Source organism: Balearica regulorum, chromosome 1, assembly GCF_011004875.1.
Source record: "Balearica regulorum gibbericeps isolate bBalReg1 chromosome 1, bBalReg1.pri, whole genome shotgun sequence".
Classification (NCBI taxonomy): Eukaryota; Metazoa; Chordata; class Aves; order Gruiformes; family Gruidae; genus Balearica; species Balearica regulorum.
Window position 1 is genome coordinate 145,336,091 of NC_046184.1, and position 14,859 is coordinate 145,350,949.

General features: G+C 42.7%; 1 protein-coding gene across 4 annotated transcripts in view; it reads right to left on the bottom strand.

Annotated features, from left to right (window-relative positions):
• The window catches only part of GABRA5 (gamma-aminobutyric acid type A receptor subunit alpha5), a 56,513-nt gene that overhangs the window by 25,741 nt on the left and 15,913 nt on the right, over positions 1-14,859 (bottom strand). For all 4 annotated transcript variants that reach the window (XM_075737520.1, XM_075737500.1, XM_075737516.1 and 1 more), the window contains one exon: positions 2,520-2,602. In XM_075737520.1, the coding sequence (XP_075593635.1) occupies positions 2,520-2,602 (83 nt within the window). The remainder of the gene's footprint in view (positions 1-2,519; positions 2,603-14,859) is intronic.

Consider the following 14,859-nt stretch of genomic DNA (forward strand, 5'->3'; position numbering starts at 1 on the left):
CTGCCCATCCGCCCGTGCGCCGGCTGCTTTGTTTTGCTGCCCTGCGCTCTCCACCCTCTGACCAGTTAGTGCTCATCTCCTCTGCACCCTCCCAGCTCTATTGATAATGTGTTTAACATTTACTTTGATGCTATTCCTTAAGGCTTTTTCAAAATACTTCTTGGAAAGAAGACCATTAAGAAGAAACCCTTTGGGGAAAAACAGGGAGGAAAGCTAAAGCAGGAAGGGCATGTGTTTGTGTATAATACACCTCTGTAGGCTTTGTCAGGCTGCAAGCCTCAAGATGACTTAATGCAAACCTGTACTGCTGTAAATAAGGAATAAATATTGTATTCTCCTAAAATACGTCTGGGCTAATTCAATAAACCCTGACTTATTGGCTGCTACTTGTGCAAACATCTGCATATTAAATAACAATAAATTACTAATGAACTGTCAGATCAGTAATAGAGATATTCCAAAGGCTGAAAGATTGTCTATAGCTTGTTCCTGTATATCTACTTACTGTAGAGGCTAGTGGCATGGACTAGCACAGGCCAAATGGCTCCATGTCTGTACACTGTGGAAGAACTTAAAGGTGACTTGTAGTAGCTTGCAAAATATGCTCCAGGATTGCATACTGAGCATGACAAGGAGGATGAACTAAAACTGCATTCATCCCTCACTTGCCTAAAATATGACTTTCCAGTGTTGTTTTTTCCCTAGGTTAAAATTACCTGCGTGCTAATAGGGGATTGATAGGTAACACATTTGACACAAGCAGAACTTGTAATTGCATTCAGATTGCTGTTGTTGGGGTTTTTTTAATGTGATTGAAGACTGCACTCCTTCTAAGCTTTCGTAGCTTATCTAGAAATGTTATCTCATCTCCCACACTTGCACGTTTGAGGTTTTTTTGGTCTTACTATATGGGGTGTTAGAATCTTACTGTACCTAATATACTAATGCATCGAAGCATCAATTTAACTTTAAGGGTGAGCTTCAGATCTCTGCTGCATCAGGCTCTCTGTTTAAGTATATGTATTTTCTGTTTATATTGCATATTTTGCAGGATTACATAAAACTACCCAGCATCCCAATTCTATATTCTGCACTAGCGACCACCAGGTGTGACTTCAACTTTATCTATCAGTACAGTAAAGAATATGTGACACTAGGAAGGAAAACTTATTTTTTAATCTTAATTTTTTTTCCAGTAGTTTTTGTTTAACCCTGTATGTAAATAATGACACTTTCTTGTGAGATGTTTTCCCATTTTGAAGCTTGGAATGAAATGGATGGTTTCCATTGAAAAAAAAATGATATGAAATGCATATCATTTTTTAAGTTGGGTGTAAAGGAGTATGGACCTTCAGATCTATATTGGCTTTGCTATAAATTAATATTGCTGAAGGAAATGGACACACCTGAACCTGCACTGACCTTGTAAAATATTGGTGGCTATTCAGATGCAACTGGGTCTATCTGAATTGGAAGAGGGAAGGGAAATCAGTTCATCTTAAGTTTGGTAATTTGGTAATCGTTACTGTAAACAGTGTTTTTACTTCTTAGTACGATCACTAGAAGACAATGCATAGCCAGTATTAAACCAGGGCAGATACAGATGATAAAAGCAAAGCTTTAATCTTGCTAGGATTAGTGACTCTAAATTGATACGACTGAAAAAACATCAAAAAATGCTCAAGTTAGGTGGCTTCAGGGACTAGCAAAATGCCTTGCCTGGTAATTTTCAAAAGTCTTTAGAGACACTGATTGCACCTGGAACCTCTAATTTGATTACCAAAATAAAAAATGTCTACTGTAGTAGCCTCATCTGTACTTTAATTAAGAGCTTTGTATCTAAATATAACCATCTGATCCCCTGAGGTTATTTTTAAAGTAAGCTTCTGGCAAGGCGGCAGTGTGGTGGATTAGAGGCTTGGAATTGAGGAAAAATCATCGTTCAGCATACAGTTGAGAATAATGTGCACATATATACAAATACATGTGTATGCAACATCATGTAACAAGATACAGGACTGGATTTATTAAAGCCAAATGGAAAGATATTTCCTCTTTTAATATTCTAGATCTCTTTTAATATATGTGATGTAGAGATATTGCACTGCAGTCTGACTCACGTACATACCACAATAGCACATCAGTCCGATACTGTCCCATAAAAACTCCATTTTTCTACAAATGTAAAACCAAGTCACCAACTTAGCAGCTGTCTGCATCTACTACTCCATCTAACAGTGGCTGTTGCACTTGACATGGATATGTAAGACATATGACCCCACCGTTTATCACCAAGCATGCAAACATGAGCTGAAAGGCAGCGGTGCCAGATACAGCACACTCCTGGAAAACGAGCAGCAGGGGAGCGGCAGGGGTGGCAGATTGGGGGTGCTAATGAGCAATGTTAAAACGGAAGGGGTGGGGAAAGGGGGAACGATTCGTACAAGACATGGCTGAACCTGAAAAGCCAGATTTTCAACAATGGATTTTTTCAGTTCTTATTTCAGAAGAGAACTTACAGCTTCCAAATTTTAATGGGCAAGCATGTGCATCCATGGGGAAATCTTCAAGCTGCATGGGACATTCAGCAGAGATGGTCAATCTGTGGGAGAGTAAAAAGAAAACACATCATTTTTCTTTCGGTGCCTTCCCTTTAGGCCTCTCACGCACAATACAGGACTGCTGACACAAGCAAGCTTTTCCTGAAGGCTCCTCACTCCTGCTGAAATCACAGCAACCCCCCGTTAAATTGAATGTGAGATAAGCCAGGTGGACCACTGTGGGTGCATGCTGTAGGCCTTATCTAGTAATGTTGAGACACGTGAACTGATTTTATTTATATGTAAGCTGTTCCAGTACCATCATTCTTTCTTATGAGTACGTGAAGGAACTTGAGTACGTGAAGTACTTGAGCTTCTGCCATGCACCTTAGTCTTTTCTGTTTTCTGTAGATACTGCAACTAGAATAGGAACTTGACTCCTGAGTATAGCACTGTTACGGACATAAAGAAGCATTGATTTTATATATAGATGCAACTATTTAACCACATAAAAATAAATATTTATAAATAAATACATTTATATAAAATTAATGTTTATATCTATATTAAAAAGTTATATATAAATTCAATTACATATCTATATGCCCATACGACTTTATACAGCCCTACAGTTAGTTTTTGTGGAAATGACAGGGTATCAGGACAGTCCAATTGTGAATTACTTGGGCTTCTTGTCAGGAAAAAACAACAGGATCATTTTCCCCAGCATATTGCCTGGGGAAACTATTCTATCCTGGACCTCCCTGCCGCTATATGGAAATTCTTGAGCTATAGTGGACATATGGGTAGGGAAGAAAAAACTTAGAAAAAAATAGATGTATCCTGTGGATGTTCTGTATGATTGACATATCAAGCTGAACACGAAGTCTGAGGTAAATTTCTGAGCAGCGCAGTATCAGTTATACTGATATCAAATATATCAAGAGAGCCCGAGCTTACTTTCCTGGGTGCAGGCAGCACATAGCACGATGAGAATCTGGTTTTGATTAGGCCATTTTGATATTTGCACAATACAGATGGTTTTCTTAGGATAGTGAGGATGCAAATCTCATTTTACATGATGAATGCCCGTATGGCTTTCTCATTTTATGCTGCTATTCTGCCTCAGAGGCGACAGACCAGAGACATCCAAAGCCTCACAGACTGCCCAGTGCTGGGGTGACGCAGGGCTTTGCTGGAGGGCAGCCTGGCTCCTTACCAAACTGCTGCCTGGGGGGCAAAAATCTGCAAAGAAATCCACAACGCCCTACTACCAGAACGCAAAAGTACCTTTTCCTATCACAACAGCCACACTAGCCGTACTGCCTAGCTATATATACTCACTGCTTCATATTAGCACACCAAAGTGAGTGTTTTTGCTACAAGAACTTCTATCCAAAGGGATCATAAAGGGTAACAATCTGTCCGTGTACAGATGGCACAGCATTCAGCCAGTCCAATTCAATACAACACAATGATGCCTTGCCGGGCACTCCAGCTACATGGACAATAAATTGGGGGAAATGGCTCCACTCTCTGCCAACGCATAGAAATTCTGGAGCTTTATCAATAGCTGGAAGTGGCAAAATAAGCACAGAGAAATGCAATAGTATCGTTGGCTAGAGATCGTATCATAAGGATGAGCTGGGAAACAGGGAGGGAAAAAGGCAAACTGCAAACAGTAATAGAAAATGTAATGATAATACACCATATAAAGCAAAAGAAAAAAAATCCGGTTCTGAACAGAGATAATGTATCATTTGGTAAGAACAGACAGGAAGTCTACAATATAGAAAAGAAATTACTGAGGCCTGAGATACTTGCCCTTAGGCAAAATTGTTCTTGGACTTTATTTTTGTAAAAGAAATGTTAAAATCACTAAAATACGGAGTTGTCTGTACTGGAGACTGCCCTTGGGCACCAAAGCCAGCAAAGCCACAGTCACTGAGAGTGCTACGTGGATGAATTTAACAGGCTGGTTCTAGCAGCATCCTGCCAAGAACTTGCATCCTTTTCATAAAAATCACTCTAATGGATACTTGAAAGGAAAGCTGCCATCCCTCCAATGCATTGTTATATTTTCTGTACTAAGTATTGCAAATTTAATTTTCTTGATAAATTCAGAAACCTTGCTCCAAGTGCCATAAGAAAGCTGGCGTGGTTTACTGCAGTCCACCTCCTGTCTCTTTGTCTACCAACAGTTCAAGTACGTTGTTCCAAAGGCTGCAGCTTGACAATGTTTTAATACACATACTTGTCATCTGCTAACATCGAAGGAGGGGATCCTTATATCCATCTTACCAAGACAGTAGCTGTCTTTTTGCCCCCCAGCTGGAATCAGGAAGTAAAGGAAAATTCAATGTAGAATTATGAACACGACCTTCTGCTTCATCTGATTGTCCTATGAATTGTATCCTGCTGCCCGCATCTCTGGAAATAACCTTTATGTGTAATGAGGAAGGCTGTCGACATTCCTCAACTGTAAATGTGGAGGAGAAGTGAAGATGAGGTGCACAGAGACTGTGACCTTGTGGAATTTAATTAAGTCCCTCCAGAAATTATTTTTGCCTCTCTTAAATAAAAGGGTAGCACATAAGGCTGGAGGGCACCTGGCCACCACTACCTGTCTCAGAAGCCACAAAGACTCAGGTGGTGCCAGGGCTACTCCTGTACCCCCCTCTGAACTCCTCACCCAGCAAAAGGCAGCGCACTCCTCAAAAGGATGGTGCCTGGTGCAGTCTTCTGGGTCTAGCCCAGGGGTGGGGAGAGCCAGGTTTAGCAGCTGCATATGTGCTTGGGTACAGCCTTTCCTTTCCTTAATGTGAATTCTTTGGATGAAGAAGTTCCTTTTGCTTGCTGTCAATGATATCTATATGCTTCTGTCCTTTTCCCGTAGCCACTCCTAGTCTGGCCATCTTGAACAAATGAACTGGCTATACCTATTTGTTACATGCTATTATTAAAAAGTATGTGGCTGATCCTCTTATGTAAATTTAAAATGCTCAGAGAACACTCTCCTAGCTACCTCTTATGAAGTGTGCATTACCCGACGCTTGTGAAGCATCTCGTAACGGGCGACGCAACAGAAAACTTGACTGTGGGTTCTGATACACCCCATAAATGTCACCACCCTGAATTTCTGCAGAGCGCTCTGTGTCCAACAGTAGCTGCTTTTCATTACTGTGTGAGGACCTGAAAAACAGAATCACTAAATTGACTCCTGGTTCAGAGAGACTGGATTTTCTACCGCGTGCAGAAACAAAAACAGCGCAGCAGCCATCTCTTACACTCTGGGGGCTGGAAGCATGGGTCACGGCATACAGATTTGCTCCTAGGTGCAAAGTACAAACTATATATTCACATCATAGCTCGAGGAGTCACAAAGAAATTGGTATCTGGATTTGCTCCTTCAAATATCACCTGGGGTGATATTTGCACACTTTGGCTTTTAACATTATGTTAAAGCTTAGGTACCTTTTGCATACTTTAGTTTACACAGATGATTATAACAAAACTACTCCCAGTTTGCATTTATTGAAAGAAGAGAAAGGAGGCCTTTGGCATGCATATGTGAAACAGCCTTTGCCTAATCATTTTAATATGGTCACTCCAGAAGGATCTTGCTGTGCTCACTGCAGCACAGATATCTGAGCTAGAGACAGTCTCCAAACCAGGATTTTTTTTGTCACAGCACAAGCACTGCAGTTCTTTCCAACAGAAGCATTTAAAAGCTTCCCTCCTCCACCATCATTCTGTCTCAATAAAAGCCCTATGGGATTAGTTTCACTCAAACAGAGTTTTTGACAAGATTATAAGTGGCTGTTAAAGATCCTTTACAATGGGAGGATGAAACTCTGATTTTATTGAAGATAATGGTAAAATTCTCCCTGAGTTCAATGGGGCCAGTATTCGCCCAAAATATGTAACAAACCCTGGTTACAGATGCTGATTTACTATTAACGACAAAATTTCACTTTCATAACGCTCCAAATACTTACACTGCTATCCAAATATTAATCAACCAACAAAATGCTACAGCATACCTTAACTATCTGAAAAAAAAAAGGTCTACAAATTATTTCACTTATCATCCATAATTGTACACGAAAGTTTCATCAAAGCTTCATTATGTACAGTCTTTAAGTTAAGAGCATAAAGTGATTACCGATGTTCTATTTCAACAAAATATAGACACATAAGTGAATACCCATTTAAGGAAAGCACAATTCAAGCAGCACGTCGCCTTCACTCCAGAAAAGTCACCTTCAACCATTTCCACTGGAGAATTAAGATGATACTTTCAAGAGGCTGTTGCTTTTTAACAGGCAAGGGGAGGAGGAGGTGTTAAATTCGAAGATGTGGTGAGGAAATAAATGCAGATGTTTGGGAGCCAGACATCTGCAGCAAGTGCGCTTCAAGGAGAGCACAAGGCACTCTGTCCCACAAGAGCCTGTTTTAGGGCGCAGCAGGGACCTCCCCGCTGTTCCCGTGATTTCCCTCAATGCAAGGAACATCTGCTCCTACTTGTGGGAAAAGAGCTGGGAGGCTGAGCAAAGCTATCATCTCTCTGCTACCCTGGAAGTGCAGAAAACACTTTCCGGAGTATTATCTGCAGCTGCCAGGCAGGAGGTGAGGGCAGTCACCTGCCTGGGGAGCGAACAGCCAGCCACAGAAACTTGCTTTTTCTTATCAGCTACTAGCTTTAGTATGCAAACAAATTAAAACATAGGGCTTTAGAAGGAGAGGGGAGCACAATGGCAGAGTCACCAGTGGCTTTTGGGAGAAGTTAACTCAAGGGAAGTGTTGAATAACAAGAGTTACTGATGAAGGGGACACAAGGAAAGTCTCGTTGGCTCTGAGGTACTGAGGCCAGAGAGATATGAAGCTCTTCTGCCTGTTTGCCCTAATCCCCAAACCAGCTCCATCTTCTTAATTGTTTATTTCTGTTCCCTGCCCTTGCCCCTGATTAAAGAGAGCATTTTAATGCTGTGCTTTGGCCCTACCTGTGCTGGCAACCAGTATCCGCTGCAGGGCTCAGGCCAGAATGGGCATGGAAGAGCCAAAGTGCCCTTCCCAGCATAAGGCCAGCCATCACCATTTTCCTTTAAAAAAGGCAAAATGTTTGCTTGAACCTCATTTCGGACCTATCTCAACATCTCCCCAACATGCCAAAAAAGAGTTAAGTGGATCCAGCGTTACCCGAGCCATACCCCACGCCAAGGTGCTCCCTGCAAAGGGAAGACTTCACGGTCAGGTCAGGCCCTTCCCAGGAGCCAACTCCAGCAGGAGCTTCCCTGGGTACCTGCTCCAACAGGACCTCGGCAGAACAATTTGAGCCCTTGTGGCATCCCCAGTACGCATTCTCGCACACTCATGTGGATAAGAGAATAACAGAAAGTTGCTGTTTTCGGTTGTTTTTTTTTTCAAACTGTGAACACGTTATTTGTGAAACTGCTCCTTCAGCCTTGACTCAGGACAGAACTATTCACCCGTTCTCACACTGTGCTGTCTTGGGAACACTTCTATAACCAAACTGTTACTCTTTTCAAAGGGTTTTAAAGCAAGACTTGTTTCAGGCTCCAGCAGAGTAAGTGTGCAGTCCAGGGAACTCACATCTCACTGTGTTCCTTAAGTAAATGTAATGTTTGTTTATATGAGCATATATAAATGCACACAAACACACACACCCCTATATATATGTATATGTAAAGACCTTTCTTGGTTCTGAAGCACTTCCCATACAGTCCTAACAAACTCTGTTGCTGGTGGTGATAGTGGGTCACCTTGCCCAGCACAGAAGAGTTAGGCTGTGGACACAGTCATGGTACTGATGGCTGTAAGAGTTGCCCTGAAACCCACCCCAGGGTCTGCAGCCTGGCTCAGCAGGGAGAGAACTGATTATTCTCGGTGACTCAAACAGTGCCTTGCTCACAAATCTCCATAAATGTTTTGGATACAAGAGGCCAAAATATGGACTCGGGGCCTTGTTCTGCACCTCTACGTGGGATATGGAGGCAGTTCACCACTGCTTCTTATCTGTAACACCGGTTGTACACTCCTTTCCTTGGAATCCACCATACAAAGTGAACACAGAACAGCAATTAAAGCTAGGAGCTGGAGTGAGGCGGTCTGAAGAAATTTCTGTCTTAGACCATTTTTCTTTCATAACCACTCTGCCAAAAATACTGCCCTTTCCCAACTTTCCTATAATGCCGAGATGTGTTATCTTTATATGACACCGAAATATGCTTTGAAGATGCCACAGGGAAGGGACTACGGAAGACTAAGAGCTCCCGTTACCAATGTCTTTGTGAGCTGTGAATACATAATTCAGATGCATGGCATACTTGACAGTAAAACTAATTTTAAGCAAACCAAATCCTTAGCATAACTTATGCCGAAGTGAGAAATCAAGACTTTAATTGCCTAGATTAACTGTGCTGAAGACTAGGTTATCCTCAGATGATCACAAGAAGACAGGATTGATCTCAAAAGCTGTGCCACTGTAGGAATGACCTCCTTGCATGTGGAGTACCTTGGTGTACGCAGAGCACGCTCTTAGACAGGGGCAGAGGGGATGTTCAGCCTCTAGACAGAGCAAGAACAGAGAAAGGCAATGAAATAACCAATAGGACACTTAAATTATCTGATCTTTGATAGGGGTTTTGGGGGTTATAGAAAGAATCACATTTCCAGCTCCTGATAAAAGTTTATAATAGTTTATAATAGTTTACCTTTCATTCTACAAAATTTCTTTAGTATGCATAAAACCAATGGATGGAGCACTGAGTTTATGTTTATCCATCCTTGCCATGCAAGGTGTCTAATGAAGTCCATGAGCAAGGTAAAACAGAAGCTCTGTTTTTTATGAGACTAACTAGTGCAGTAAAAAACCCAAGCTTTTTGGCAGTCAACTCCTCCTTTAGGTTCTCTACCTACAAACCTTTCTTTCCTAAAGAAACTTAAGACCAGTATGGCTATGCAGCTATGAGTGCTATAATGTATCACACTCATCTACTTGATGGTTTCACTTAAAAACCTCTCCAAGCTTTCTCTCCTTGCTGGTCCCTTATACACGATGAACTCTCTCTGACACCCCATGAGGAAGGCTTTCAAATCTCTCCTGTTGCAGTAGCTTCTATTTTTACCGAATTCTTGAATTTAAACCCCAAAATCTAACTAGTACTAGCAATGCTGAAAAGCTGATGCAGTTGTTGATGCAGGTAAAATGGGAAACAACATTTCAACCAGCCCACAATTCTTATGCCATGCCACACATTTCCCCCAGTCTGCACATGCTACACATTTTGACTATGGTCTCCTCATCAGCATGGCCCTTGGGTGGCATGTTCAACTATGTGCTAACTGCAAGAAATACCATTGCTCTTGCAGCGCTGTGTAAGAATGAACTATGGGCTTCTCTTGGGCTCTCAAGAGAGTCCAGTCCCAGCTACTGCCAGAACCAGCTGGTGAAGGCAATGCCCAGTGCCACCCGACTGCACAGGGAGTCATCCAGCCCTTGCTTTCAGTGGGAGAAAACTCAAGTACACAAGGAAGAAGGGAGCACAGAAAGCTCTTGCAGGCACACGAGGCGATGGAGGCTAAGGACTGTGATGAACATGGCACAGTGCACCCATCCTCCAATTTTGATACCACCTGCTAGATTATTTGATCGGTGAACATTTTCTGACTGGCCAAAGGGGCTTTTTTTTCCTCCATTTCTGCCTGTCAGTATGGCACATGCTCCCCCTTGGGTGAGGGTTATCTGGATGCACAGCCATCCTATTCCTCCCTCCCAGTTCACACAACCTTTGTATTTGTATGGACAGACACAAAACTGCGTGCAGTATTTTCTGTAGAGACAAATGAACTGGATTTAGAAAGTAATAAGGGGTGGGGGAAAACAGATGGGCAGTACCAGGCCGTTTGGGCTCTTTCACATCTAGACTAGGATGCACAGACATGGGAGGGTAGGTAGGATGAATTATGATCTGGCAACCCTAAATACAGAGCTGAAATCCTTGGTTATTTTCCACAGTTCAGATGAACTGTGAAGAGCTCCAAAACATCTCACCAGCTTCCTTTCAGCCATTCATTTAACCCCAGCCTCTTCTTATTCACCTCACATTTCTATGTCCACCTCCCAGGTCACCTGTCATCAAGATCTCCTGCCTTTTGTGTAACTTCAGTGCTCCTCCACACCTCTGTGTGAAAGGGGCGTGCATCGAGCAATTTGACAATATGCTGTTTCACAGGTAAACACATGCACATGCCTACTTATATGTACCCCTATTGGTACACAAAAGAGATTGTTTAGCCATCCAAGCAGGACATTATTATCTGGGTTTTTTGCCTTGCCTCTGAAATGCTACACACTCCTGATCAATACAGCCATGAAAGGCCAGGTAAAGGAGCAGGCTGTGGGTACTCATTACTCCAGGGAAAGAGCCCTCTGATCCCCCAGCTGTTTCACACCATAAATAGTCATTAAACAGGCCTCAATTTACCATCTGTTTATTATTTATATCACCACCAGTGCTAGCATCTGCTCTAGCTTAAGCACCTGTTTCCTATAGAGCAACCTGAGAGAAGGAAGGGCCAAATGGATCTCCTAGTGACATTTGACTGTCCCCATGCTAAACCATGTTCAACAGTGTACTTGGCTCATTCCCTCCACCCACATCTCCCCAGGATGAAGATGCAGTTACACAGGTAGATAGGAGCTCCCTGTTCCTAAGAAGATCAGTGGGGTACAGTCCCCCCCAGGGCATACACCCCTGTGCCCTTGCACGCCAACAGGGATGGACAAAGCTGTGCCTACACCTCAGCGACAGGTCAGCTCGGTGACACCTTCAGAAGAGACAGAAAGGCAAAAGCAGGTAGAATGGGTGAGACGCATATTCTACAATATTCTACCACTGGACTGAGCAAACAGAGATAGTGTTTTGAGTTTAATTGATGCCGAAATCAATTTGCATAACTGATGTTTTTAAGAGTTACAGTTAACAGCAAAGAGAGTAGGTATTTATTATTTTGACTAAGCAGGCTTTGCTAATTTTCCTTATCTTTTAGCTGAATCTCCAAGTCAAAACATAGTCTTTTTTTTACGTGGACAGGACACTTGAGGGCATTAGCCACTGAAGAGATGACTGTGGAGCAATCAGACAACCTTATGAAGTCTGACCAAGCCATTAAAATAATCCAGGTTTTTATCATCCTTTCTGGTCCTGAAGTTTCCTGGCCCAAATTCCTGACAGGAGTATGCAAAGGGAAGGCCAGTCTTGCTTGCAGAAATTCTTCCTAGGCCTTTATGGTGGATGTAGTGCATATAATGGACACAACCTCAGGATTTTAGCTAGAGCCCAGTGAAAAAAAGACTTGCTTCATCATTTAGAGCAACCAGATTGAAGTAAGAGTTTGGAATTTTTTGAGTCATATAAACATGACTGTAAGATACAAGTTTGTGTATGTGGTTTCAGGAAATTTTAATTTAACAGTAGAAAACGGAGTAAGTCAGGCTGAACATCAGTATCAGATAAGCTGACATAAGATCTCTTGGAAAGTAACTGAGGTCTCCAAAGGCAACGTCTTAAGGCTTCTACAGAACACAGTAGACAAAAGACTAGAAACAGGCAGTGCCAGTGGACTACTCATTAAATGACAAGCCATGTGCATTTTTTTTTATCTGCACCATCACACCAGGACACTTTCTGGTAGAAAGGCCGAAGAATCCAAGTAGAAAGGAATGGGACAGTGAAGACTATTCCTACCCATGCCCATTGCATGACTTTACTCAGCTATATATATTGGCATTTTGATTTGATGAAGCCTTCAGAGAAGGGCAAATAACCAAGAATTTCCTACAGGGTAACTGTGGTATAACCTGATCTGAGATTAATTTCTCACTCCACCATAACATGTTCATCTGAGCAGACATCTCTGAAGCATCTTATACTAGGCCCTTCCTGTCATCTTTTCTGAAGTAGCTTGGAGCCACTCTTCAGCCTCCCCAAGCTCTTTATTCCTCACACACATGCTTTTTACCTTCCGATTACTTCAGGTATCTACATGCCAACTTGCAGTACCTACTAGTTATTCCTGAGTGACCATTCATCAGTGCCAAGTATCCTGCTCCCCAAAACCCTTCTACCCCCATTTCTTGCAAAACCCTATCACACCTAAGCCCTCAAATGGATCGTCCTGATCCTCCACTCGACTCAGTCACAGGTACCTGGTGCCCACTAGCAGCTAGCTGGCCTCTGGCATCCCTCGCTAGACAGCCCTTTCCTCACTGACATTCTGTGGGCTCTTCCCTTCATCTAAACAAGCAAGGACAGGATTGCAATTCATTGGCGTTTCTGGAGCTCCTCTTAAGGTGCACTATATTCCCTCCTACGCCCACCTAGACAAAAGTGGAGGACTGAACCCAATTTAAGTGCGTTCATATGTGCTATGCTCGCACAACCTTGGGCTTTATGTTGAGTGGAGAGGAGACTGTGCAAGTCCTCCACAACACAGCTACACAACCAGCTGCTGGCCAGAACATCCCACAGCTTTAGGCAGCTGGCACACTACCCATCTCCAGGCTACATGAGCATGCGGGTGGGAAACACCAATGGAAGTAAGTAGAATGGGACTCATGTGACTAAACACAGACATCAATAGTAACAACAGTTACCCTATGCTCCTTTTCTGACACTGTGAAGAAAATAGGAAACCCCAAAAGTGTGAGTGGAGAGAAATAAGCATCTTTCATACTAAAGTAGACATCTGAAATAATGCAGACACCTAACTCCTTAAAAACATCTCTCCTCTGCACTGGGAGCAATTCTGAGCCAAGAGGCTCAGCTGCAGCCATCAATGTTACAGATGAGTAAAATTAGCTGAGGTGAATCCCACCCATCCTGCCTGGTGCACTCCACCACAGCGTATTTTAGATTGCTCGTTGGCAGTCTGATGTTTCAGCACAAACATAAATGTACTTCAGGGGATGGTATTTCTGATTAGGCAGATGAAAATTTTCATTTCAGTTGAAGTGAAATGACTAGGAAGCTCACTGTAATGTTATCCTCGCCTGGTAATAAAAAAAGATAATGTAGCCATAACAATTCTTCAGCATCTGTAAGTTTTTTCCAAAGCCCCCGGCTGCAGAAGCTGAGACCTGTCTGCAGATTTGGGCAGAGTCACCAACACAGCTGGGCTTTCCTGGGGGTAGGAAAAGCAGGGCACCCCTTCCCTCTGGTTTTCATTTGGTCACCCCATCCCCCCCATGCATACCTGGGACATCAGGTCAGCCTGTCTGCAGCAGTGAACGAGACCTCGACCGATTTGTTCTCAGAAAATGAGGGGATCACAAGGAAATTCGGCAGAAGTTGTACCAGCTAAACCCCAACAGAAAGATGGGTCTGCCTCTGTGCTCGGCACAGACCTGGAACTTAAGTTGGACCTTTTGTAACCCCTCAAAGTCCAGGCAAACATCTCCCTCATCGAAGGACAGGCTGGTTTGAGTTTTGTCTTTTAATCAATTCTGCCCTTGCTGTGCAAGTTCCTGTCTCTGTGACGGAGACCTCTGCGGGGCTCTGCCCACTTTTATTACTAGCAGAATAGGCTATTGTCACACACTCTACATAGGGACTATATTTGGGCAGGTCATAATTGCCCATTTTGAATGTATTATACCACAGTCTCCTCTGATGCCTTTCTCTCCCTGTGGGTAACTCCAGACATGGATTTTTCAAAACAACAAATCTCAGTTCCTTGAAGGACAACTTTTGAGACATGGGGCAACGTGCAATCAAAGCAGAGAGACGGGAACCGATACGCTTGGTGTTAAAACAAGAATCCTGCTGCTAACCTCAGGGAAGGGCCCTTCACTTCACATCCCTATTTTCTCTCGCTCTGTCAAAATCTGAATTGATGAAAAGCAGCTGAGAATCCTTGCCACCATAGCAGTTTTTCATCACCCTGCAATATTCAGCCCAATGTGAAGAAATTATTTTTTTTTCTTCCAGCTTCAGGCAGTTTGAAGCTTGAATATGAAAGAAAAGGCAGCAAGTCTAACACAGGGAAAGGAAATGCATATTTGTATGGCTTGATAGCTCCTAATTAGTTTTGTAATATTTATACAATGCCCAAAAGCATTGACAGATCCCCTTCTGTAAATATAAACGGATGCATAAATGAAATCTTCCCTTTGAAATAAGAATAACATATTCAAATTGAACAGAAACGTTCCCATCTCGACAGCTGGCTGGTTGAAAACTAAGGGTTCATTTTAAAGCATAGATTTGCTGGTCACTCCTCGATCAGGGCCACGCAA